The sequence below is a fragment of the Chamaea fasciata genome, unplaced genomic scaffold (assembly GCF_029207755.1).
Source record: "Chamaea fasciata isolate MVZ Bird 193981 ecotype frontalis unplaced genomic scaffold, bChaFas1.0.hap1 SCAF_10, whole genome shotgun sequence".
In the NCBI taxonomy this organism is placed as follows: domain Eukaryota; kingdom Metazoa; phylum Chordata; class Aves; order Passeriformes; family Sylviidae; genus Chamaea; species Chamaea fasciata.
Window position 1 is genome coordinate 5,023,711 of NW_027094095.1, and position 25,363 is coordinate 5,049,073.

General features: G+C 42.8%; 1 protein-coding gene across 1 annotated transcript in view; it reads left to right on the forward strand.

Moving 5' to 3' along the window:
- Positions 1–1,233: 1,233 nt before the first annotated feature.
- Positions 1,234–25,363, forward strand: part of ABL2 (ABL proto-oncogene 2, non-receptor tyrosine kinase) — a 45,106-nt gene continuing 20,976 nt past the window's right edge. Inside the window, exon 1 of the mRNA XM_066192146.1 lies at positions 1,234–1,414. Coding sequence (XP_066048243.1) covers positions 1,234–1,414 — 181 coding nt within the window. The remainder of the gene's footprint in view (positions 1,415–25,363) is intronic.

The following is a 25,363-nucleotide window of genomic DNA, read 5'->3' on the forward strand; positions in this document are numbered from 1 at the left end:
CACCACCTCCCAGGGCAGTCCATTCCAATGCCTAATCATCCTTTCTGCAAAGAAATTCATCCGAATGTCCAGCCTGTCCTTCCTCTGGCACAGCTTTAAGACTGCGTCTTCTTGTTCAGTCCCTGATTGCTGTGGAGAAGAAGCCGACCCTCACCTGGTTACAGCAGCCTCCTTGTGCACAGCTTGGGACAAGCCCAGTGCCGCTCCCTTCCGCAGCTCGGCACATGGGCCTGGCTTTACCCTCATGCCTGTTCAGATTTGCAGGCGAACCAGCCTGACTGTAGCCTCCAGGGAAAATGTTGCTTGGGCTAGGGCAGCCTTGGGGCCACGGCCATTGCTTGATAGAGTTCAAGAAGTATCTGGATGACAGTCTCAGGCATACAGTGGGCTTCGTGGGGTTGTCCTGTGCAGGGCTGAGAGATGGACTTGATGGGTCCCCTCCAGCTCAGGAGATTCTGTGATTCTCCTGGGCTGCCGCTCACAGCCAAGCTGGGAGGCCTCTCCTGGGGTGTGGTCTGGCGAGTCACCCGGGTGGGTTCTGGCCCCTCAGCCCATGTCCCTGTGCATCCCCTCGTGTGCCCGTCCCCACTGATGTGCCTGCCTGTGGCAGTGCCAAGAGGATGGTGCCCAGAGGATGGTGCCCTTCAGTGGTGCCCAGAAACAGGAGGAGGAGTAATAGCCATAAACTAAAACCCAAGAAATTCCACCTCACCATGAGTAAGAACTTCTTTACATTGAGGGTGGCAGAGCACTAAAACAGGCTACCCAGGGAGGGCGTGGAGTCTCCCTCTCCGGAGACATTCAAACCCGCCTGGACACCTTCCTGTCACCTGCTCCAGGTGATCCTGCCTTGGGTCTGGGTGATCTGCAGAGCTCCCTTCCAGCCCCAACAGTTCTGGGATTCTGCGTGCCGCGGCGGGGCGGTCTGGGCTGGGGGGGCGGCCGCCCTCCCTCTCTCCCAGCTTCCCTCCCTCGCTCCCTCCCTCCTTTCCTCCCTCCCCTCCCCTCCCCTCCCCTCCCCTCCCTGGGCGGACCGGAGGCGGCTGCGGGAGCCGCTCCGTCCCCGCTCCGCCGGCGCTCTGTGGTTTAAGATGGCGGCGGGGGCTGCGGGGGCGAGCCCGTGAGCCCCAGCCCGGAGCTCCGCGGGAACCGCCGGCACCGGCCGCGGGAGGACCGGGACGCGCCTGCCGGGCCCGGAACGGCGGCAGCGGCGGGATGTGAGCGCGGCCCGCCATGGGGCAGCAGGTGGGCCGCGTCGGGGAGCCGGGCGCGGGGCTCCAGCACCAGCCGCCGCCGCCGCAGCAGCAGCAGCCGCGGGGACTGCGGGGGAGCAGCGCGGCCAGGCCGGCGGGCCGCCGGCGGGAGGCGGCCGGGCGCTCCGCGGAGGGAGGATTCAACGTCTTCACCCAGCACGGTGAGCGGCCGGGGCGAGGGGGAAAGGGGCGCGATCGGCCTCCCTCCCCTCCCTCTTTTGTTGTGGTGGGTTTACTGGGGGAGGGGAGAGGTAGGCGGGGGGAGCGGGGCAGCCACGTCCCGGGGGATGCTCGCCCCGGCCGCCACGTCCCGGGGGATGCTCGCCTTCGGAGGAGCGTTCTCCCCCCACCCGCTGGAGTTGGGGATCGGGACTGCCCGCCAGCCGCAGCGGGAGCGTGGTGGCACCGCCGGGGATCGGGACTTGCGGGGTTCGGTCCCTGTCACCGCGGCGGTTCCGAGTTCTGGTTTTGTTTACAAAGGTAAAGGTAACATGTGCCTTGTCCGACTGTTTGCCGAGGCGTTTGTGACTTGCCGTTTTAGATCTGTGAGACTGTATAGCTCCTGACAGAGCAAACAATTCCATTTTGACTGGGGTATTATAGCTGCCATCTGATTCTTGGTTGAAGTTTTTGCCTGTCCACTTCTATTCTTACTGCTGTTAGCCAAGACTGGAAATGTTTCATGTACACGTTTCTGTAACCTCTCTTGGAAGGACCCCCACAACTTCAACTCTCCCTTTGTAACCATGTTTCTTTTTTAATATAGCTATTTGTGCATTATGTTAAAATGTTGCCAAGTTTTGGATGGTAAGATCAACCGAAACCTGTCTGCCTTGACAAGCGTGTTCAGAGAGTAGATGTGCGGACGCGTCTCAAATCCTAAAGACCTGAATCAGCTCTGGAGAGCTTGGCTGGCTTGGCTTTAAGTGGAGGGAGAGTTGTCAGTGTTTATAAAGCAAGGCTGCTTCTGACAATACACATTTTCTTTTGCTCAATAGAATGAGCTCAGGCAAAAAGATTAAGGAACGTGCAACCAGCAGTCTGAAAGTAAATACCATCTTCAGTGACTGCTGACATGTAAGTATCTATCAAAACAAGAGCACAGCAGTAAACCTGGTTCTTAAAATTCTCAGTGTTATCACAGCTTTTGAGTTCAGGGAGCAGTATCAGCTTTAAAACCAAAACAGAACGTGCTTGCTGAGTGCCTGACCCACAGTTAAACTAGGAGTTGTTATTTTATTGCAACTTCACATTTTACTCTTGGTATTTTTGTACCTTAAAAGGCACTTTGGCTGAAACATTCCTCTCATAGACTGCACACTCACAGTGTTAAGGACATCTCAGAAGTTATGCACGTAACCCATTTCTTTCAGTGGGATGTATCTAAGTCTTTAGCAGCAGAGCAAGAATGCTGTAGAGACTGCTGTGTACACTCCTGCTAATGTCAAACTGTCTTTTCATGCTTTGGTACCAAGATGACTCTTTGGTTCCTGCTCTTACAAGGCAAGGACAGAAAGGATGTTTGTGGGAAGGGCAATACAGCATGTGGGGATGTGTAGTGACTTCCCAATAACACAGCTGACACTGACTCAAGAGCTTCTTTTTGTTATTGTTGCATGTTTTGGTAGTAATTTACTTAGCATCCTGAACAAATCCTTCTAGCTCTTCCCCACACCCTACTAAATTTAAAATATAGAAGGTAGGGACAATTATTTACATGTAGTGGCAGCGAAATGGAGAGGAAAAGCTTTCTGAAGCATGCATGCACACCAAGAAGACAAACTATGTGCCCTGCCAGTCCTTCTGCTCTGTCATCCATAGAACGAGAAACAAGAATGAGCCTGGAAGGCCAATGCACTGAATAAAACTGTTCAGTGCCACATAAAAAGAACATTGCTCTGGGACAAGAGTGGTGGTATCTTTCAAAATAATTTCTCTACTATTTATATTGCTTAGGTTATCTGCTTCAGTGGTAAGGTAATGGATGTAGCTTTACTTAGGGTCTTAGGATTGTTTCTGTTATTTTCTTTGCAGACTGTAAAGGAAGGTGTGTCTTAAAAACAAGATACAGATTTTTTTTCTGTTAGATTATGTAGAAGGGGTGGGACTTTTTGGCAACCCAGGTTTTGAGAGTTTCAGAGCAGGCTTCAAACTCCTCTTTCATCTTCATGAATGCCTCTGTGTTAAATTGTTCCCTGGTTCCATTCACATTTTACTAGGAATGATTGAACAAGTTAGTATTAATAATCTGTAGCAAATGCTAGTAAAAGTTGGGTACCTTTTTAAATACTTGTGTTGGGCAGAAGCTAAAATGTATGTAGTATTCCTGAATCTGGGGTTCACTTCCTTTGTCAGAGAAACTGTTTCCTGTGATCCTGACTCTCCTTGTCCAAGGGGATTTTCTACCATCAACTTCTATTCTTATTTTTCATTTAATGACCTTGCTCCTGTTTTACTTAGCCAGCAGAAAGCCAGGTTTTCTTTAAGTGAGTCATATGCTTCGGCTGCTGAGATGCTCTGGTTGCTGGTGGTATTACTTGATCCAGATGCCTCTTTTCTAGTAACTTCTTTCTGAACTTGACCTTCCATCCTGTTTCTGGGATGTATTCACAGTGTATGAAAAGGGATGGCAAAAGCACAGGATTGTGGGTTAGGTCTCTCGGACCAGTGACTAAACCAGCCAGTCACAGGATGGGGCTGGATTATCTCCCTTCCTTGGCTTTCCTTGATGCAGTCATGGATGTGAAGAAGACAACCTGTTGCAGGAATCCTTACCTCGTGTTGGCAGCTTTCGTACCACATTGTGCCAGCAGCAAACCTTGCTGAGTACTCCTGCCAAGGTTCATTTTGAGGGGTTGCTTCTTCTGGATTGGTTATGAAAAGGATGGAAATAAACAGTGTTTTCAGCCTCAGACCCATTTTGCTACAGGATTTTGAAGAACAGTTTGAGTCAAATAGATGAAGTGTAAAACCCCTTTCACTAAGCTACCAGAAATCTGAGACAAACATTTTCACCCAGCTAACTTGAACCACAGATGTCCTTGAAAATCAAGGGATTGAGTAGAGCCAGTTTGTCCCATGATTATTTGCCGAGTTGGAGTTTGTGTGACAGCAGCTCTACAGGAGAGGCACTACAGTCCTACTTCAGGAAGTACTTTTGGAACAAAAAAAGACTTTGAAGACATTTTCTGTTTTATGGAAAGAGCAAGGGGATCTGTATTGTGGCACCCCACTATTCCAGCACGAGATCAGACACCTAGACTGCTGGTGCTTCCAGCTCACTGTGGTATTGAGTTCTGTGTGTGACATTGAGCAGAAAAGTCCTAAGCCAGCTGATACACTGGTGTGATTCCATTAGTTATGGAGAGGAGTTCTCCAGGATGCAAGAAGATAATAATGGAATTTGCAGTCTTCTGCAATTAGCCCTTCAAAACACCCCCTTGTGAGCCATTCCTGGCATGTTGTCAGTGCCTTATAAAAGCAGGCTATGGATTGTAAGCATGTTGGCTGCTGTTAGTGTAGTAGAAAGGATGGGTGTAAACACAAGGGCTGTTCGAACACTGGTGTTCCAACGTGCACTCCGTCGGAATTCACGAGTACCACAGGGGCAACTCGAGAGGGAAGAGCTGCGGTGAACAGTGGTTACAATCAAATTCTTACAGATCAGTGCAGCCTGAAATAACAAGAAGTACTTGGTGCCATTACAGGATGAGCTTTCCCTTCCAGAGAAGGAGCAGGGGAGAGAAGAGGGAAGTCGGTTATCTCCTTCTCCTTTCAGAAATTTGTTTGAGGAAAGGGGCCCAAGCAACAACAACCAACAACTTCCAAGCTGCACCGACTCTACTCAGCTCCTCGTGTGACCTTTGAACAGTGACACTCGTAATTTTCTTTCAGAAGAGTACTGATAACAGCCTACTGTACCAAGATACTCTTTGGAATGGTGTTAGCATGCTTTTCATCTCCAAAAAGACTTGCTGAGTGTTGTAGAGCACATACTGCAGGAAAATCAGATTATTTAAATCCTGGCTGGGAAGCCTTTGCAATACCTGTTTGCAATACTGCTACAGTTGCCTTGGTGATATATTTTGGGGTAGTGGAAGGCTCTGCCACACTTGTGCTTTTGATCCAGCAGGCGCAGGACATTTGTTCACTGTTTAGTTTTCTAGAGGAGGAGTTTAGCAACCTTTTACTATGTGCATCAAGGTCAGGCTAGATAAGCCTATACTTTTAAAAATAAAATTATCATTAAAGCTCCCCTAAGGCAGTCAGAGTGCTATGACACATGATAAAAACATTCTAAAATAGGAAGAAGCATAAATAACACTGTCCCTTTGAAATTCAGTGAAACTGAAGGGCTGGATGCAGGAAAATGGAAAGAAGGAGAGAAATAGGGTCAGTTTAACAACTGCACTTTGTGGGCTGCCCAAAATGTTCTTTATTTTCATCGCAGTGAAATGCAGCAAGCTCGGGCCAGAGCAACTTGCCCACAGACTTTCCTGTCAGTAAATGCCCCGTGCAGATGGAATATAATCACTGTATTCAGTGCCTGGCTTTTTGTACTGTAAATCAGAAATCTTGTGGGATCACAATATATAAATAACTCTTTAACTAATTATTTGGGGAATAAAGGCTAGTTCAGCTGAGTGTCTAGAGGAACATCCCTTGTAGAACATGAATTTATAGGCGTGTTCTCTATTGCATCCTTCTCCATGATATCTAAAAATTATTCCTGCAGATCCATTGCATTAAATATTGATTTTTATACCTTGTGTTAAGCTGGGACTTTTGCATAATGCATTTTACAAATGGGAGGAGACTACCAACTCGATGGAAGGGACAATATAATACTGACTACTGATCTAATTCTTTTCACATAGACAGGGAACACAGCCTGAAGATGGTAAGACTGAAATGAAGTTACTTCGAAAGGTTTTACTCAGAACCAACTTAAAAATCAAATTTCAAAGCCCAGACATATCTCCAACTTCTCAGTTCTCCCCATGTAGCAGATGGTGTGGTACAAGTTGTTCTAGCAATATTTCACAAACTTGCTATTGCTTGCAAGCGCAATGTTTTGCAAAAAAAAATTTGTGGGATTTTTTTTGGAATTAAGGACACGGCCAAGTGAACAAATTGGTGGGAAATGAACATGGACACACAGGCAAATTGTTACAAGTGACTTAAACCGTCCTTTCTTAATCTAGTGGGGTCACCAGCTCACATAATTAGAGTGGGGAGAGTTGAAATATCTCCTGAATATGCTCTAGCAGGGTTGGCTTCAGGAATATTTTGTGGCTGGTACTGATTACAGATGCTGGGACAGTAAACCTGAAATCATGTTTTCTCTGGTGTTCTGGAGGAATAACCTGCTCTGTGACCCACTTCGGCATATATCATGTTTGTTTGTTCCTGAAGCAGGCCAGTCCTTGCTGAAGTCAAGCTGTACTTTGTAGATCTTTGTTTTATAGCTAAAGCCAGACGATCGTTAGCATGATTTATTCTAGCTCATTTCTCTTAGTTGTCACAACTTAATGTTTCCAGGATACTTACTATCCATAAACTGCCTTCTAAGTACTGCTGACAGCTGACTAATTTACTGTCATAAGAAACTATCAAAATCCAACTAATACAAACCAAGAAACAGCAGTTTGTACTTACTCCAGTACGGATGCGTGTGGAAGTTGTTAAAAGTAATACAGTTGGGTTTTGTGTGGTGACTTGCAGAGCTCTTTTTCACCTGGTTGTATTTCAGAAATCCAGGGATGGATGGATGACCACAGACCAAAGCCTCACATACATCCTGTTTCCAACCTGCTCTCCCAAATCCCCAAACCATTAGCAGTGCTTTCAACAGCGTGTAATTACCAGTGACACAAGGCTTGCAGTGCACATGGCCCCAGGACTGGCTTTTGCAGGTGAATCTGCAATGTAGGCGTAGAGTTTCCTTCTTAACAGCCTTCAGGACAGTATTTACTGGTAAAGAAATACTTCTCATGGTTGTTTGGGCCACTAGCAGCCCCTTTGCCTCCACACAGCAGGAAGGAAAAGCTTGTGCTGGGGAGTAACAGCATTGACTTACTGGGTCTGAGGTCACGGTTTTCTCACCGTTACTGCATCATCCTTCATGTTTCTCTGGCTTTGTGGTTGTGAAACACTTTGTTTTAAAGGCTGATCTTGGTATTACCCATAGAGATTATTCTCTCTGGAATAAGTGACACTTACAAAACCATTGAGGCTTCCTGTTGGTAACGCTGCAGACCACAACAACAAAGCTTAGTTTTATTACCCATATCTGCTTAGGAAGTTGCCCGTGCTTTGTGGGCTCTCTATAGAGACATGTGCATCTCCCAATATGATTGCTTGTCTGCAGCTGAGTGTAAATTAACTTTTTAATAGGTGGCTTTCAGCACCAGCTAATTCAGCAGAGGAATTTAAAAAAAAAAAACAAAACCAAAACAACAGCCCTAAAGTAACTTTGCCTTTTTTGAGGAGGAGACAAAGATGTACAGGAACTTCACTAAAAATTAAACTAGTTTTATTTCAACCTTCTGGTACTTTCTAGAGGTCAGTTAAACATACTTCTTTCCTTCTTTTTCAAGAAATTCCCCTCTTCTTCTTCTATACTTCCTAACCAAACATTGTCCTTAGAATCTTAATATTACTAAGATACTTAAATTAAAAATAACCACGTGTATTAATAAACTTGGAGCTTCACTTACATTAATTTGAAAGTTTCCTGTGACAATAGTGATACAAGAATTGGGACTACAGTTATGTAAGAAAAGTAGCTCTTAAATGCAGGAACACTCATTTTTCTACAGGACAGCATGCCTCATCCTTTATAATGTTACTGGGTTGGATCTTGGTCTCTTTCCTTGTTTGTTTGGTGTTTTCTTGGTTTTATTATTTACTATTGAAGTGAAAAGGAAGTAGCTTCTTCTTGTTATGAGTTATATATGACAAAGGCATAGGAACCGTCTCCTGCTGGTTTTGGGTCAAATTAGCAATTGAATTATAGGATAAGAGGATGAGAACTTTCTGGGTTTGTGACCCTGTGCACCTCCATGTCCATTTCTCCTTTGTTTCTCTAGGGATAATCCCAACAACATAGCATCAAGTATGTTTTTGGCTATTCCTATTTGTTGTCATCTCAGCTAAGATCAGCGCCCTGGCTAATTTTGAAACAGGTTTCAGGCTTGCTTCTGGTTGAAAGAAGTTGTGTGAATATTGGCTAAATTAGATGAGTATGATACATTTTGGAGCATGTAGCATAGATCATGAAGTGCTCCTGTTTTTCAGATTATGTTTTCTGTTAGACTCATATTTTTTTCAAAAAGTTAGCTGCAGAGAGTACTGTGCCTCAGTAAACACGCCAAAACCTGCAGGAATTACAAAGAGAAGGGACATTTCCCCATCACAAATCTGTACACTCCAGCATGGCCTGGGGTAGGAGCTTGTTTAAATATTGTCATATCCAAGTAGATTGGTATTAGCTCCTACATTAACCCTAAATATCAGAGATCTAAAAGGTGTTTACAGAGCACAGATCTGTTTTCTAGACAAAACCCCAAAATATTTGTACATTTTTATTTCATAGCCCTTCAAACCCAAGCTGGAGTGTAAATTAATATAATGAGGCCTTCCTTAGCATGCAAGGTCAGCTCAGTTTCTCAAGATTATTTCCAAGCCTTTGCTGCTCAGGGTTGGTTTTGCTAACCAGCAGTGTCACAGAGTTAACAAGACTGTTCAGTTTTACTGTTGCTATTCAAAAACCCGTGGGAGGCTGCACGACTGATGAGAATATCAATTTTGTGTTGCTGCTTAGGAAAGCCAAGAGCAGAAGTGGAGGGAAGGTGCAGCTATAATGGTATTTCTGAAAATTGCTTAATAATAGAAGGAAACTGGAAAGATTATTTAGATTAGCCTTGAAGGGTTTTCAAAAAAAGGAATTTTAAAGTGTTGTTTCCCACCCAGCAATCTGTCAAAACTGGCCAATCAATTAAAGTATAGTAACTGTTTAGCAGTAAAAAAGCTTGTTTATGCAAATCTTCTAAAAAATTGATATGTATTGGGTCATCTAGGAAGAAGGAAATGCGCTCTAAGAAATCTGAATAACCTTGAAGTTGTTTTGAAGAGTGACATTGCTTCCTTCCTCCATTAGGTCACTGGGTGCAGCAGAACTCAAGGTAATACAGGCCTTAGCTGGTTTGCATAAACATGGACTTAATGCTTGTGTTTAATGCAGTTTTTTCTAAAAAGGTAAGTTTGAATTATAAGGCTTTTTCTGTGTTCACTATTCCCTTCAGGACAAGTGGGAAAGAAACAGCATCCATTGTCTGAGAGCTGATTTGTGCTCCATTTTCTCTTGAAAATTAAGTTTTTTCACCTATAAAGTGACAAATAAAAAATTCAGTCTAATAGGTGGCAGCTCTCAGCGTCGGCTCCTTGATACTTCAGTTAAAATAGCAAGTTTTTAAAACTTGAACTGTAAATTGCTCAGTGTCCCTTGTGTGCTCTTTGGAATCTTGTAGATTTTAATAAGCGGTGTCTTGACAAAGCTGATCTCACAGTGGCAGCTTGGTCAAGGCGTAAAGGCTGGGGCAGAGATGAGACCTTGAGCAGGTGCTCTGAAAGTGGTTTCTTTTATCATTTTTCATAGATATCACTCAATTCTGGTTTGTTTTCAAACCTGCTTTTCACTGAGCTGGATGGCCATCGAGTAAGCCTCATGAGCTTTATAATTTGTGGCAGTAAAATATAAATAAAAAATAAAAGAGTGAGAGCCACCTCTCTGTAGGCCCCAGAGGATTCCTGTGCTCTCCTCTCCTGCCTCAAAAGATGAGTAGGGGATTTGGGGAGGTTTTGGCATCTCTTTCTGAGGCAGGGAGATGTCTAAGCTTGGGGAGGGCTGAACAGAGCTTGTGTGATCGATACCACTGGGAAACCTGTGCTCTGGCCTAATTACTCAGTGAAGCGCAGCAAAATACTTTTTCACCAGTCATCAATTGTATATGCTCATGGTTTGGGGTTGTGTTTGTTGGGTTTACATAATTTTGATTTACGTTGGAATAAACAGAGAAAGCAGAGGTACTTTTATGAGATTAGAAAGGCTTTATCTACAGAAGATCCTTAGAATAAATAGGAAAGTGGTAGTGTTTTGTGGTGCTAGTGTTTCAAGTTATATTTAGTCTTTTAAATTCAGGATCTTAACTGTGTGGATATAAGATTTGCAACATAGATGTGGGGCAGGAGCTGATTTTTCATGTTAGAAGAAACTAGATTTTTTTTTCTAATAAATTTGAGTCTGATAGGAACTACAGAAGAACAGCAAGCCTATTTTTTTTTTTTCTTCCAGAGGTGCATTAGATGCTTTAGGATTGATTTGCAAACTCAGTAGGTGATCAAATGGTGATTGGAGTGGCCTGGTCTGCCATAGCTGTCCTGTGAGACAGAAATCCAGCAGGCTGAACCCTTGTTACATCTGCTTTGTCAGAAAATGTTTTCACTTTTAGGTCATCATAAATAAATATATTTGACTTCTTTAGGGGTAAAAAGGTACGTAAAGAAGGCACTGTCCTCTAAATCAGGTTCATGGTTTGTGTGGTAATTCTTGCACTTAGAAATACAGATGTGCTTTAAAAAGTTGAAATGGGCTACAGGGCTTATGTCTGTCAAAGCTGTAGTCTTGTGCAGAAATTCGAATTCTTATTTTGAATATGCCTGTATGGCTCCCATCTACTTTGCTGTCAAAGGGTTGAGCTGAATTTGAACGAGACACTTGGCACGTGTCTTTCCATCCACACGCAAGCTTGCACCGTGACAGCAGAAGCACGGGGACTTTTTTCTGTGTGCCGTGTAAGCATTTCTGCTAAATAAACCACTTTTTTTTCCCTCATTTTGTGGTCGGTGGCAAAGCCTGGAACCGCTCCTGGGTGCAGCCAGGCTCTGGAATAATGCTCAGCTGGGCTCCCAGTACCTGCCCTGCCCAGGTGGGGATTCAGTTTAAACTTTTAAATTTCCGGCTAACAAGGTATAAAAGGATCGACCGCAGCTGCTCGTGCCGAATGCTATTTCCAGCGTGCCGCGAGAGGGTGCTCCAATGCCTTCATGTATCCATTGCTAAAAGGGCTTTTTCCGCTAAGAAAAGTGGGGTGTGTTATTTAACATTCCTGTTTTATAGTGCAGTGTTTTAACTAGGTATTGAGTTATGAAAGCAGGCAGGATCCACACAGCAAAAGGCAGATGTAGCTGTATTAAGATGTAACAATACGTGTTTATTTTGCTTTTGCCATTAAGAGCTGTGCTGCTTCCCTTTCAGTTGTTTTGTTTCTGTTGTGCTTTATCCTAAGTTAACTTCATCTGCCAGCAAGGGAAGTTTCCCAACTTGTTTATGTGCAAGTATGCAGACAGCTTTTGTGCATGGAAGGGCATTAAATCTGATACTTTTGCTACGTAATCTGAGCACTCAAATTAAGAGTCACTTCTCATTGCTTCTGTGGATTTCTCGTCTGTAAAATTGCAAAATGCTTGCTTGGTTTATGGGGCTATTTAGACTTAATTTTGGCATAAACAAACGCAGGAAAGCTGTCTGCAGGCTAAATTAAATGTTCAGTCATACACTCTTGTCTCATCCTGTAGGCTTTGGAGAAATGTGTTTGTTGTGGCTCTAGCCTGTATTTCAAAACATTTGTGGTGTGGTAATAGGTCCAAGGGAAGGGTAATGTTTGTGTTAATTGTTGGACTTGAAAAGGAAGCTCAAAGCACTATGCTTTGCTCAGTGTTATCTCTCAAAAATCCATAAAGAGACTGAAGCTACAGTGAATTAACAACAGAGAGAGAATGTAGAGTAATGTCTTTGTTTAGCGGTAGAGCAATACAAAGGGAATTGCAGTAAGCATTCATGAACTTGGGCTGGCGGCTGGGAAACACGATCTCTGCAAGGAGATCCCAAACCTGGTGTTAAGGGCATGTAATTACCAAAAAATAAGATCACCTGACACCACAGTGGTGTTAGCCATTGACTGCTGAGCTGTGGGGTAGTTGTTACGCTAAATTGGGATGCATTTGTGTTTTTCTGAAAGTCACTTATCATTCCCTTTAATACAAGCCAGTGAAAAGTCATGTTGGAAGAAACACATGAATCAGTCCTAAAACAGACTCCTAGAAAGGAGATATGAAAACCTGTTTAAAATACAGCCAAGGTTGACTTCCTGTCTTGCATACTGTCATGCAAAAGCAAAGGCATGGCATCTGGTATGCTGTAGATGTCCTTTTAGTCTCCCACAAACTCTCCTAACTTGCTACTAAGTTGAGCTCTTAGGTGCATTTCAGGCCTTGGTATCTGGTTTGTTGCATCCTCCCATCTGCTCTTCCTCTAACAGAAGAATACTCTTCATCACACAGTGACCTCCTGAGCTGCAGGGAGGTGACCTTGTAATTTTTGAAACCTAATAAAAGGTATTATACCTACAACATTTCTGCTTGTTAGTAGAGAAGTAGGCTTTAGTACATAGAATTAACTGTTCTCGTACACCAAAGTGAAGATTGCAACTCCAAAGATTGCTCTTGTGCTTTTAGAAATTAGACAGTGGCCTTGTGTTGGGAACAAGTGTCATTGCATGGGCAAAACTGTGTGAAATGAGGGTGTCTGAGGTTTAAGGGGAAACAGAATTGAATGTCCAGGTGACTAAGTGGGAAGAACAATTCCCTTTCCTCAGAGCATTTAGCATTCTTACTCAGCTGGTGTCTTATTTGGAGCCATATCTATTCTGAAGATGAGACGGGTGATGCACAGCGTCTTTCTGACTGTGTGCTCCTACTTTGTTCTCAAATTCTTTGCCTTTGCTGGCAAGAAGTCAGCTCTAGAACCAGGAATACAGACGTGCAGGAACTGGAGAAAACAGTTTCTCCAGTGAAGGTACCATCTTTATACATACATATATATGTATGTGTATATATGCAGTTAGGAAAACTATTTTCCATAGTATTTAGCTATTTAATTTTTTTTCTGCACTGGCAGAGTAGTAAGTTTATAAAAGAAACACTGTTTTGTCACACAGACAAGTGAGGCATGAGCAGACAAAATGGTTTATGTAGCACATCTCTAGCAGGACTATGGATGCAACACCCTTTCCACAGGCTCATGCTCTTTTTTTCCAAGTTTGACTGTAGAGACTGTAGAAGATAGACTTTCTATTATGCTTTGCCCTGTGACAGTTTTTTTTTTAACCTTTTTTGATGCTTGAATCAAAGCTATTTATTTTAATCCTACTTCAATAGTGTGAGTAAGAATAGGAGTTTCTGTTTAGACAACATCACTAGTTGGGACAGTAGCTGTTTTCAGAGTCTTTATGACTTTGAAAGTGTTATTTATTATAGATAGAGTGAGGGTTTTGTAATGAAAGCTCTGAGTATTGCACTTTAGGAAGGATCACTGATCAACACCAGCTTAGGTCCTGCTCTGCCATAGCTTCCCGCTATTTAGGGAATGACTTTTGCTTTGCTTTAGACCTTCTTCATAGCATAAATTTATCCTACTACTCTGTAGGGCTGTCAAAAGAATCAAATACCAAAACTGCAAGACACTTGATATATCAAGTGCTACAAAAATATCTTGTGTAGTATCAAGTCATAATATTAGCATGCCCTGACTGAGAATGTTGTGTAGGCTGTGAATTTAATGTGCCTGAGAATAGGCATTTACTGCTGGGTAGAGCATGGTTAGCAGCAGTGAGAGGAGTCACCCACAAAGCAGGTACAGCCTCACCACAAGTCTGGGATTTAGTACATCCTCTTGCTCCTCCATCCTTTAATTGCTAATAAAATGTTTCAGCAAAAATTGTGGCTCTTACTGTTTAGTTGCCTGACAGGGGAGATGGTTACCTACTAGAGGGTTTAGAAATAAATCTTACTACAATTCATATTCTCAATGGAAAAGCATCATTGCACTTGTCACAAATCTAGAAAGGAATGATCCAGGTTTAGAAAAACCTCACAGTTTGGGATGAAATACTCATGCTGCTGTTTCCTGACTGCCTCTTGACTAAAAGAACAGGCACATCAGCAGGTGTCAGGTGAGCCCTCTCGGCTTTGTAAGGTAGCCCTCATGCAACTTTAAATCTGAAAAAAAATGTGCCTGCACACCTCATTCCGAGGAGAAATGCCCTTTCCTTGGAGCGCGATTCCAGAGACAGCTGCACAGTTAGCACATGTGTCTGCACAATGATCCCCACCCCAAAGCTCCAGACAAAAACAGGAGATGAATCTCAACAGCTGCAGAAGGTTCAATTTATGACTCTTAATTAGGGTTAGGAGTTGTTGGAGGTGTTTCTTTTCATAATTGTCTAGTGATGGTTGTAGGGGCTACATCTCCCAGTTCAGGTTGTCAGGGTGATGCTAATGTCTTTATAGGGGAGGAGTTCTGGTGATCTGAGCCTGTGTGAGTGCCACATCCCACACCCTTCTAAAAATAAAGAGTGCTTATATGGACCATATTGTTCTTCTGTGCCCTACCAGGGTGCTCTTAATTCACCTTCCTCTTTTCCCCTGCCCAGGTTACACATGTTTTTGCACAGGCTGATTTTTCCAGTTGTACTTTTTTCTTTGAGAGGAGGGTACCACCCTTGCAGCTCTTATGACACTGGCAGAGGTCCCACTAAAACTGGTTTGAGACCTCCACACCCAGACCTGGTTATTTTTCTTCACCAGTTTAAAGGAACAACCTGTATTTTATGTATTTGTCTTAGGTTACAGCAGCCACCCTTATGCACTAAAGAGAAAGCCATGACTGTGAGTTTCCCTGTTATTCTGTTTTATCTGTCGTTGTGTAGGACTCCCTACCCTTGCATTAAAAACAGGATCATTAGTTTTCTAATATGTATTTGAGTAATTTCATATATTTTGAGTCATTTAGTTTCAACCCTGCTTCTGCAGCACATATCTCTTGTATCTAAGGTGATTTCCCCTTAACGAGGCCAACAGTAGCAATACCAGTAGTATGAAGTCTGTTATAGTCTGCCTGCAATATTCACAAGACATAATTTCCAAAAGATTCACCAGCAGTTTTCAAAATAAGAGGAGTAGGTTTGTTTTGGTTTTTTTTTTTTTTTTCCCCCTGTGATGGGAAGGAATTGTAAGTTGATCTTGGAAGTGCCTGATCTTGAAGTAAAGTTTTACAGGATATAGCCTACTTGTATCCTGGTCATTTATGGCAACGTGATAAGGCTGAATGGATAGAAACTTGTCAGAAGAGACCAATATTTCTCCCCAAAGAGTTAGTTCTGTCAATGAACCTGTTAGTCTAATTTTGTAGTAATTAGGAATGAAGTTCTTACCCTGGTAGTCTTTCACTGCATTTTCATTAGATGTGGAAGTTTTACTGAACAGTCACGTTTGACGTTGCTGGTAAGGGGACACACCATCCCAGATTAGTCAGTCCTTCTGAGGGCTGATTCCACTTGCTGTATTTGATGACAACTATTTGATGTTTGCCATTACTCAGTCTCTGGCGTCAGAACCCAAGGTGTGACCCTGTATGTTTAATTTACTGATCTTTTCGGAGGAAAAAAAGAAATTTAAATCTTGCTCTATGCAGGTCCCTGCTGGATGTTCTCCAGGCACTCATTTTTTGTATATCAGTCATTGATAAGGGTGCTGTTCCGAGGCTTTCCCTTTTTGGGGCACTATTCATGATGAAAGGATGACTGTAAGGGGTGTTGGTCCCTCAGCCTCTGCTGATGCATCGTGCTGGAACTTCAGCATCCTGGCTGGAAGAACTTAGTGTGCAGAGTGCTTCCAGGCTACCAGATTTCAGCTCTTGGGTCAGAGCTGTATACATATATATATATAAAGCTGTATGGACTGACCATACAGGCTTTTAAAGAAATTAACAGTTGGTATGCATGTGTGGTTTATTTTAGACTTAAAGAGACTTGGATCTCAAAGCAATAAGAAGTCCATATTTCCTTTCCTCGTTTTTTTTTGACAGTTTTGGCACTTGCTCAGCTCTATAACCTATCCAGGTTACTCCTGAGCAGCAGCTCTGTTATATTGACCATTAAGTGCTTTAAGTAGCTTGAAAGCTGTGAGAAAACAGTTTCTGGCAGCGATGTAGATGAGCAGGAAACGTGTCATTAATTCTAAAGACCCTTCAAATAACTTTCAAATATTAATTAGCTCCTGATTCTGTGAAGTCCTTCTAGGCTGAAAACCCATTCTAAACCTCAAGCACAGCAGCTTTCCATCAGAAGTTAATGGGATCTGCCTCTGGATGCTCCATGGCTTGCCAAGGAGCAGCTGCTGGGCTGAGGCATGTCTTGCAGTTTGCCTCAAGGGTACTTTTTCCAAAGAAATTTACAAGTTAAGTAACACATCACAACAGGTTGGAATTCCAAAAGAGAAATTCCCTGAAAGGCAGGTTTAGTGGCATCTCCAGAAGCTGGCACTGACTGACTGTCTTGTAGTAAATAAGGGGTGTCCATGAGGATGGGAGAGAGAAGCCCTTGGCTGGAAACAGGATCTGCATGGGATGGTAAATGTTCTGCTTTCTAACTACTGTACTGAGGAGAGCTATGGTCATTTAAATGTCTTTAAAATACAGGATTGCCATAATAATAGTAGAAATGAAACTGAAAGATCACCCAAGCTGCCAAAAGCTTTGGAGTGGCTTTAATTTCCAGTACCTGGACAAAAGATGGAAGACATGATCTCTTCCCTGTAAGTGGCTGAGTCAGAGTGAGTACAAGTTCACTGTGAGTTTTGGTTGCCTGGGTAGCTGATTTGGAGCAGGTTTGTACTTTGAGAGGCTCAAGAGAGAATGTTTTGAGAGGAGCATGTGTAGGGCTGCCTGTTGTCTTGGGATTTCCAACTTCAAGTCAGCACCTGGTGTGCTGGTACAGCCCAGTAGTGAGCCCTGATCCCCAAGGAAGCACTTTGTGTGGCTGGTTCCTGCAGGGATACAATACAGCCCTGTGTAATCCAAGCAGTCAGCTGTCTGACAGCCAATATAGGCCAGCAACAACTGGGAATGTTTTTCTGTGGAGTGGGAGGAAAAAGGAATGAGGTGGAACTCTGTTGAATTAGAAAAAAGAAAATACCTTAATTTAACAAGAGAAAGGGACCTTTCTTGGCCTTTCAAACCAGAAGGTGTGGGGATGCTGCAAGTTAGCACAGCCAGACTTTGGTCTCAACTTCAGTTCAAAATTGACATTTCATAAAACAACACTCCTGAACGAAGCCGTCTTACATAGCTCCCTGGAGCCAGCTGTATGGCACAACCGGCAAAAGTCTTGCCATGAAACAGAACGTAGCAATGTCCTTTTGTCAGAGCCTTTTATTGGCTCTGGGGAAAAGCATCTTACTATGCCCAGTGAAATCCACCCAAACTGATGTTGTGGATAGATGCAATTTAGGAACTAACCAGTGCTTTCCAGAGCGAGAGGAAACAAAGTGCTGAGTGAGCCGCAATGTTACACCTCCCACTGGGAATTTCCAGCCCTTTCCCTCTTCCTTCCTCCCTCAGAATATATATAGTAAATACACTAAATTAAGCACTGGGGGAGGTGGCACCCAAAGGCAGGAGCTGGAGCAGAGGCTGAGTGGCCCCAGTTCAAAGCAGCTGACAATACCCTGACCAATCCTCTGAGCATCCCAGTCATACCACCCGCACTGGCAGCAGGGGAGATGTCTCAGACAGCTAAGCCAGTATTGAGTGGGAGGAAAGCTCTTTAAATAACCACCAGTGGGTTCTATTCCCTGAGTGTGTCAACACTGAACTGTTGTTTTGATCTCTGAACAGGAAAAATTAGTCAAGTAATTGTGTGGCAAGCAAGTGACAGAAATGAAATAATGGTTTTTGCTTTTTCTAGTTGCTGGATCTGTTTTAGCACACAGCAGATACTTTCCTTGTCATTTTGCATTTCTATTCAAAAACCTCCAAGCAGTGGAAGAGAAACAGAACAAAAGAGGAATCGATTTGGCTAAAATCAGGGCAGTAGCGTTCTATTGAACCTCATCACTGACTACTCCAAAAGAACAGGAGTTGTCTAGGTTTTGGGTTTGGAGTACCTGCATTTTGAGGGAATAAGGCAGCATTGATCCCTTCCCCATCATTTTTAATCTTTGCATGTGGTTATATTACAGTTCATAACCCAGTCTTGAAAAGCATTACTCTTAGTATACCTTATACTTTCTGCCTCTTCTTATTCCAGGTGAATAGCAGATGTTGTGGTGCCAAATCAATAAAATAGGATTTCATTTAGTTAGTATTGTCTCACAGCCCGTTATGATCCTAGATAAATCCAAACTACTGTTTTCTCCTTTCATATTTCCCCAGCACAAGGAGGGGAGGGTGGCAGTGGTATAGAGAAACAAACTACTAGTATTCAGGTTAGCATTGTAAATAGGCAACAGATCTCAGCTCTTTTAAGGATTTGCCTCTTGACAAATTGTTAGATAAATCTGAAATTGTAGCTACCTCCATTATGATGTTTGTTTTTTGTGTGGACCTGATTCAGTCCTTGCTAGTCTGATCTTGCTAGCCAAATTGAAGGTTAGTCTAAGCATTTCCCATGTAATTTCTGCTTTTTGAAATGGCAGTCATGAACCTAGCAAAAGATGTGGCCTAATGTGTCTGGGGAATTAAGTCACTCATTTCCACACTGTTGTACTTTGTTTGCTTTTCTTTACTGCTCTGAAAACAAATCAGTAGAAAAAACATCATCTGCAGGATGTTTTTGCTCTGTTGGCATCCAGGCACAGTCAAGTTTTCCTCCTCCTGGGTCATTTCTCCCTAGAGCAAATGATACTTTCTTTAACCAGTCTTCTAGTTCAGCAGTTTCCTTTGCAAGGTCATTTTTATCTTTTTTTTTTTAAACGCTCCTCACCTTAGGATAGCAGTATCTGCTGACTTAACCAGACCATACACTACTAGCCACTGCTCGTAGTATATAACTTGTTAGAAGACCTCAGTTTATTTTAGTGAATAGGGTCTAGAAATGAAGCAGCTCTCAAGCAGGAACAAAGTCTTTTACTCAGCTTTCTAACTTTCCTTAAATTCAACTGCTTTGCTTTTTTTTTTTTTTTTATTAAAAGCAGCTATGACAAATGATGTGAAGAAAGCAAATGGCAAGTGGTAAAGTTGCTTGCAGGAGGGTGCAGGTTAAAGAAGCAGAACAGGATTCAGTGTGAACTTGTAGAAGGTGGGACACAGAGAAAATGGTTCTGCCTTTGCATGTGAGGTATTAAGGTCTTACCACAACAGGAATCAATCTCTGAGCTGTAATAAGACATATCATGACAGTATTTAGAATTACAGTCCAAAAAGCAGAGCATTAGGAATAGAAAAACATGTAGTTCTGCTACTGTACTAATCTGTGGTTTGAATCCTGCACTAGAAAAACATGTCGTTCTGCTACTCTACTAATCTATGGTTTGAATCCTGCACGTAATTCTGATCTGGTTGTCTGGAGAGGTGTGTGGTAGAGCTAGAAAAACCCAAAGGAGGAATGTTTAAATGTGTCCAAAGGCAATAACATCAGACCTGAGAGAAACTCTTCAGCCTGAAGGAGAGGTGGCTGAGGTAGAATGAGATAAGGGCCTATAAAAATCACAAGTAGCAGAGAGAGCGCCTACAGGTACTGATCATTTGGGATTTGCCTTGTAGAGACAGGATCATCAAATGAAATTGGGAGATGTCCTGTCCAGGACCAGTCAGAGCCCGTTCTTTGTTCTACAAGGCGCTGTGAGCTCCTGGTACTGCAGCAGCAAGATTTTGTTTATGTGTGAGGTTAGTTTGCAATACTACAAAATAAGTCCTGTCAGGAAGTTTAACTGCAACAACACGAGCTCTGGCTCAGAAACACCTCAAGCTACAACATGTTGGAGGCTTGGAAAGTATTCTGGAATAATGTGATTGCCCTTTTCCCAGGCAGGATGCTGGGCTGTAAGTCACCCAGGACAGTGGTGGTTGTGTGCCTGAAGAATCCCAGTTGTCAGCTGACTGACTTGCTTTAGACATTCTTAAGTGTTCTGCTAAGTCTGAGGGGCAGGACTTGTTTTTCTTATCATACTTCCTTTAAATGTTCTATAGTTTTGATGTTAACAATCAAAAAATGCTGTACTCCCTAAAAGGTAATCCACAACTTTGCTTGTTGATGTAAAGCATCTTTAGTACCAGACAGATAAAATGTGTATCTTAGCTGCATAAAATTCCATCAAGTTTAATACATTGGCTAGTCTTACCTCTCTTTTAAAATAATTTTAAAAAATGTTGTTTCTTCTATTATTCTGTCTTAATGTATCTGATCTACTGAATAACATACTAAATTATATAAACATTTTCAACCCAGCACCACTTAACTTATTCACAATTTTGTCTATTCACTTGCTGTTACCTTTCTTTGTAATAAAACTGATTTTATTTCTACATCAGCAAGTCAAAGTGACCATTTTGTAGCTTTAAATACTTTTAGGAGCACTGAACCTGCTCAGTCTTCCAGTGGCTTCTTTTCCTTCAGAGCTGTATTTATTCTGCCATAACTCAGAAGGGATTTTCCAAAGCCATTATTTCAGTGACTACATTCTTGACTTAATTGCTGAATTCAGATACGTGAGGGCCAAACACTGCAGTTAGATTTGGAAAAGCAAAAGTGGTGACACAGCCTGAAACTGCAAAGCTGTCGGCAGCACTGAGCTTGGAATTCTCCCTCTGGAGAGGCTGGGCTTGGAATTCTCCCTCTGGAGAGGCTGGGGCTCGTGTTACGCTGGTCACTGAGCAGCTGCTGGTGAATGGAGCCCCTTGTCTGCTCGGTGGAGCCAATGACAAGTGTCTGCCTTTCGCCAACAGGAAGCGGCTCCGCAGCCACAGTTAAGTTTAGTGCCATGGATTTGTTCCTCTGACTTCACATTGCTGTGCTTCCCCACAAAGGGAATCAGCCCAGAGGGCTGAGAAGGAGCAGGACAACTAAACCCGGCTCAGCTGGATGTCAGGGGCTTTTCACGTTAGGAGTTTTCCCTGGTTCTGAAGTTCACAACACGACATTCATTTTTTGGAAAAGTATTCACGCTAAAGCTCGGCTTTTCTTGGAGGAAAGGAAACGTGTATTTGTTTTCTAAGACAAATGTATTTCAAAGGAGGCAAGATCAGAAGGGTATTTTAGCCAAATGAAGTAAATATTCTAAAAAGGAACCCCCTTCTTTGTTCAAGAGAAGAAAATGGCTGTGGATGATGGTTTGAACAGCATATTGGTTGCTGACAAATGAGGTTGACAGTTTTGTGACTTATTTTTAGCTGGAGAATTTTTTTTAAAACAGAAGTACTGTGTAGCCTTGGCAGTTGCTGCATATTCGGTGTAGGTGGATGGAACTGAGAAATCGCATCTGTGCTAACAAGCGTTTTGGGATTCCATTAAAAAATTAAACTCATGTACTGGAAACTGAAGCTGTACCAGCTCACCTGGGGAGCTCTGCCCTCCGAATATCCTCCACAAGGTAAGCAGTGCTGCCTGGCCAAGGCACTTGCAAAAAATATTTGGGCCTCAAGATGTGACATCAACTCAGATTTGGGCTATTAGATTGACATTTTCTTTCTGTCCTGAGATTACAAGTCAATGAGTTAATCTCTACCGTCTTCTTCCAAGTTTTCCCTCTAACTAAAAAGGCTAAAAATAAATTTCAAAAAGGCAGCGGAGAAACAGTTTAATGTGGTCATTTATCCAAATGCTGAGTCTAAGGAGAGTACCTCAGACTGTAAGGCTTCTAATGGGATGTAATTATGTCACTGGGAAAGCAGCTTGGCCATTTATATCACGTTTACTCAAAGGTCTGATCAGTTAGTGCTTCACATCTGCAAAATAAACCTCTCCCCAGCTAGCCTTCATGAGTGTGGGTATTTCTGGCTTCTTCAGGGATCGGCTGAGCTGCGATTTCTCAAGGAGCCTTTTTGCGGAAGAGCTCTTACTTTAAGTGTTTGTGTTACACTTCGAGTAAATAAGTACCCGTTTGATTTGCTTAGAAGTAGATAATATCTGCCTTTGATGTGGCCAGTAGTAGCAACTCCCCAGGAATTCTGTTGCAGTGAAGTGTAATCCCCATTAAGCAACTTCTCTCCCAAAGTACTGATTTAAAAAAAGTGGTAAATGACTTGCTGTAAGCTGTCATATATTTGGCCATCCCACCTTTCCTGGAGCAGGACTGGGTGACCTAATCCTCCTCACCCTTCACACTGGAGAGGTTTACTGGAACTTGCCGGGACAGAGGAAGAATGTCAGACAGACTTTTGATCTACAGTTTCCCAGTTACCTTCGAAAACTCTGTCCCTTCATAGCACTCCTTTCCTAAAGCTGACATTGTGGGAGTAGTTGCTGTCCACTGTGGGCAGCATTCAGAGGAAGAGAGATTGGAGCTTCAGTACTCAATGGAAGGAGGTATGTGATACAGAGCATTTGCAGGTGCTGGTCCCTGCTTATTTCTAGACTCTTGCAGTTGCAAAGCTGAAGTGGCTCTATAGGAGCTGAGCAAATCCTTGGGAATTAAGGGAACAAACACTTTGATATAGTATTCAGGATTTGGCAAAAGGGTTACGTTTGTAGGTTTTTATTCCAAGAACCTCTCTATTTAATTTTAATTACACTAAAAACTCTCTTTGGGAAAGGAAAGGGTTTTCTTTCCTTCTCTGTTGTGCTGTTGGGTTTTGATTCCTTACCCAGAGGCCCATTTAGAGAAGTCAGACTTGAACTGTGTCTGATCCAGTGCTTCTGACCATTCCCAGCACCTGTGGCAAGATACATCTGTTGCACCTTTTAACAGCTGTTAGGTCCAGCTGTCTTATGCTCACATGGGTTCCTCACCCATAAGTATTTTTTAAAATGCATCCAAACCCCTGCATCATTTTGCTGGCTGCACTTATCAGAATTGCTTTTCTGACAGAGTTCTGTGAAAATGTTAGAGGTGATGAGAGCCAGACTAAGTGGTTAACAATATTGTACTAAACGTGATCAATACTTGGTCTGCTTTGAAATTCTCTCTTAAAACAGCAGAGCTACCAAATGCTTCTGTAGATGGTTCAGTCACAGCCTATACTTTGATCTGGGAAGAAATTTATGCATCTTGGTTTCAAGGAATGAAGATTTTCAAATGAAGGCTTGGGGGTTTAAGCTTGATTTATTTCATACTGGATTCTGCAACAAAAAGCTACTTCACCAGAAATCAGTTGTGGAAGAAGTAGGGAAGCACTGCATTCTGTTGATAATGGGAGAAATGTGTCACTGACATCTGAGCAAAGAGATGGGCTGAGGGACGCCTCTGTTTGATTGCCTTAATAACAAAGGGAGGGGATAACTGGTACTAGGGAAACAGAGGACAGGCAGTTTGTCTAAAATCTTAACACAGCTAACCCCTTGTAATGTTCAGGTAGGCAGACAATGTCTTGAATTCTTCATGTATTGGTGGAACTAAATCAATTGAGATCGATTTGTCTCTCTCCTTTTTCCAATCAGAATTCAGTAACACCAAAGCCCCAAACCTTGTCTTCCCTTGGATTTTTGTATCAAGCTAGACAAGAAGCCCCTCTTCTAGGCAAAGACCCACCACTTTAACCCCTGTTTCAGATCAGCACTTCATCATGTTGCAAAATTAATCTGTTTTCAAGAGATGAAGCGGGTAGAGAACTCTTTTTCCATATATTTTCACTCTGAAACCAAAGATGACTTTTATCTGTCAGATGTATTTTGATAATTGAGGCATGGCAGTGCTGCCAGCTTGAAATGTTTCCTTTTATATGATGTGAGCTGTTCATGATGCAATTTTGTCACCGACTCTGAAGTCTCCTCCCTTTCTGTCTCTCCCAGCCTGGTACCATAAATAGAAACCTACTCCTTGCCCATCCCAAGTTCTTGGTTTGGAGCTGTATTTCTTGGCTTTCCTCAGTGGGTTGTTTACAATACTTAAACCATGCCCCACTCTGTGGGAGGCCCAAGGACTAACTATGGGTCTGTGCTTGGCTCTAGCAAACCACGTTATTAAGAGTCTGGTTGCTTGCAGGAGAGGAACACCTAGGAATGGCATTTAGTTAGTGCCTGCTTCTTACCAAAGCCATATGTGAGCTGTCTGACCCCTTAAAACCAGTGTTTTTCACGGCCACATGGATGTCAGCAGAAAGACTAGGTGGTCCATTTAGGTAAAGCCTGCAGTCTGTTACAGGGTAAAGGAAGTTCACAGGTCTGCTTCAATACTACCACATTATTAGACAGCAGAAACTTGGCCTGTTCAGCACTGGTTGCTTTTCAGTGTGTAGCTTGTCTTGAGTATTTTTGGTTAGCAGGAAGCACTGAGACTTGGCTTCAGAAACAAAGCTGCTGTTGGACTTGATACTGTTCCAATCGTGTCAGCAAAATAGGAAACCCACTTGCTGCTGTGTTATCAGTTTTGTTTCCTTGTATTCATTAAGGCAGAAATCCTCCCACTAAGAAGCCAGTTAAAGATCTGAAGGTCCGGTGTTGTAATGTGATGTATGTTTTGAAGGTGCAGTGGAAAATACCAATTATACCAGCCCTCATTAGGTACTTGATGGTCTACTTTCCATGGGTTGATGACCAGTACCTGTTCTTTGGTAGTCTTAAAAGCAAGCAAATAAAATCAGTCTGTCTGTAAAACAGCATCATAGGTAATTTATTGGTGTTTAGTTTAAGGGCTCAAGAGTGAAAATAAAGTGAGATCGGTGGCGTATGCAGGGATCTTGGTGGCTTTGTATTTGAGTTGTTCCTATGTGAAAAAAATACACACAAGTCTACACCCTGTGGGTTTTGTTGTAAAGCACCACTATGTCAGATTAAGACTGTATGCAATAACCAGTATTTACCCTATAAACCTCCTTGTCTCTCTCTTTCCATTGACAAAACAGTCACCTTGGCCTATGGCCAACAACATCAAATCAATTTTAGGGCTGTATTTTCATTAACACATTATTTTCTTTGATTAAAAGACATTAAGAGACATTAAAATTCAGAGTATAGCAAGTTTTTTAGAAGCTCCCTGAACTATACATTATAAAGTAGCATAGTCAGCAAGATTTCCTTTTATTCAACTTTTCCCTGCTGCTGGGAGAACTAGAAAAA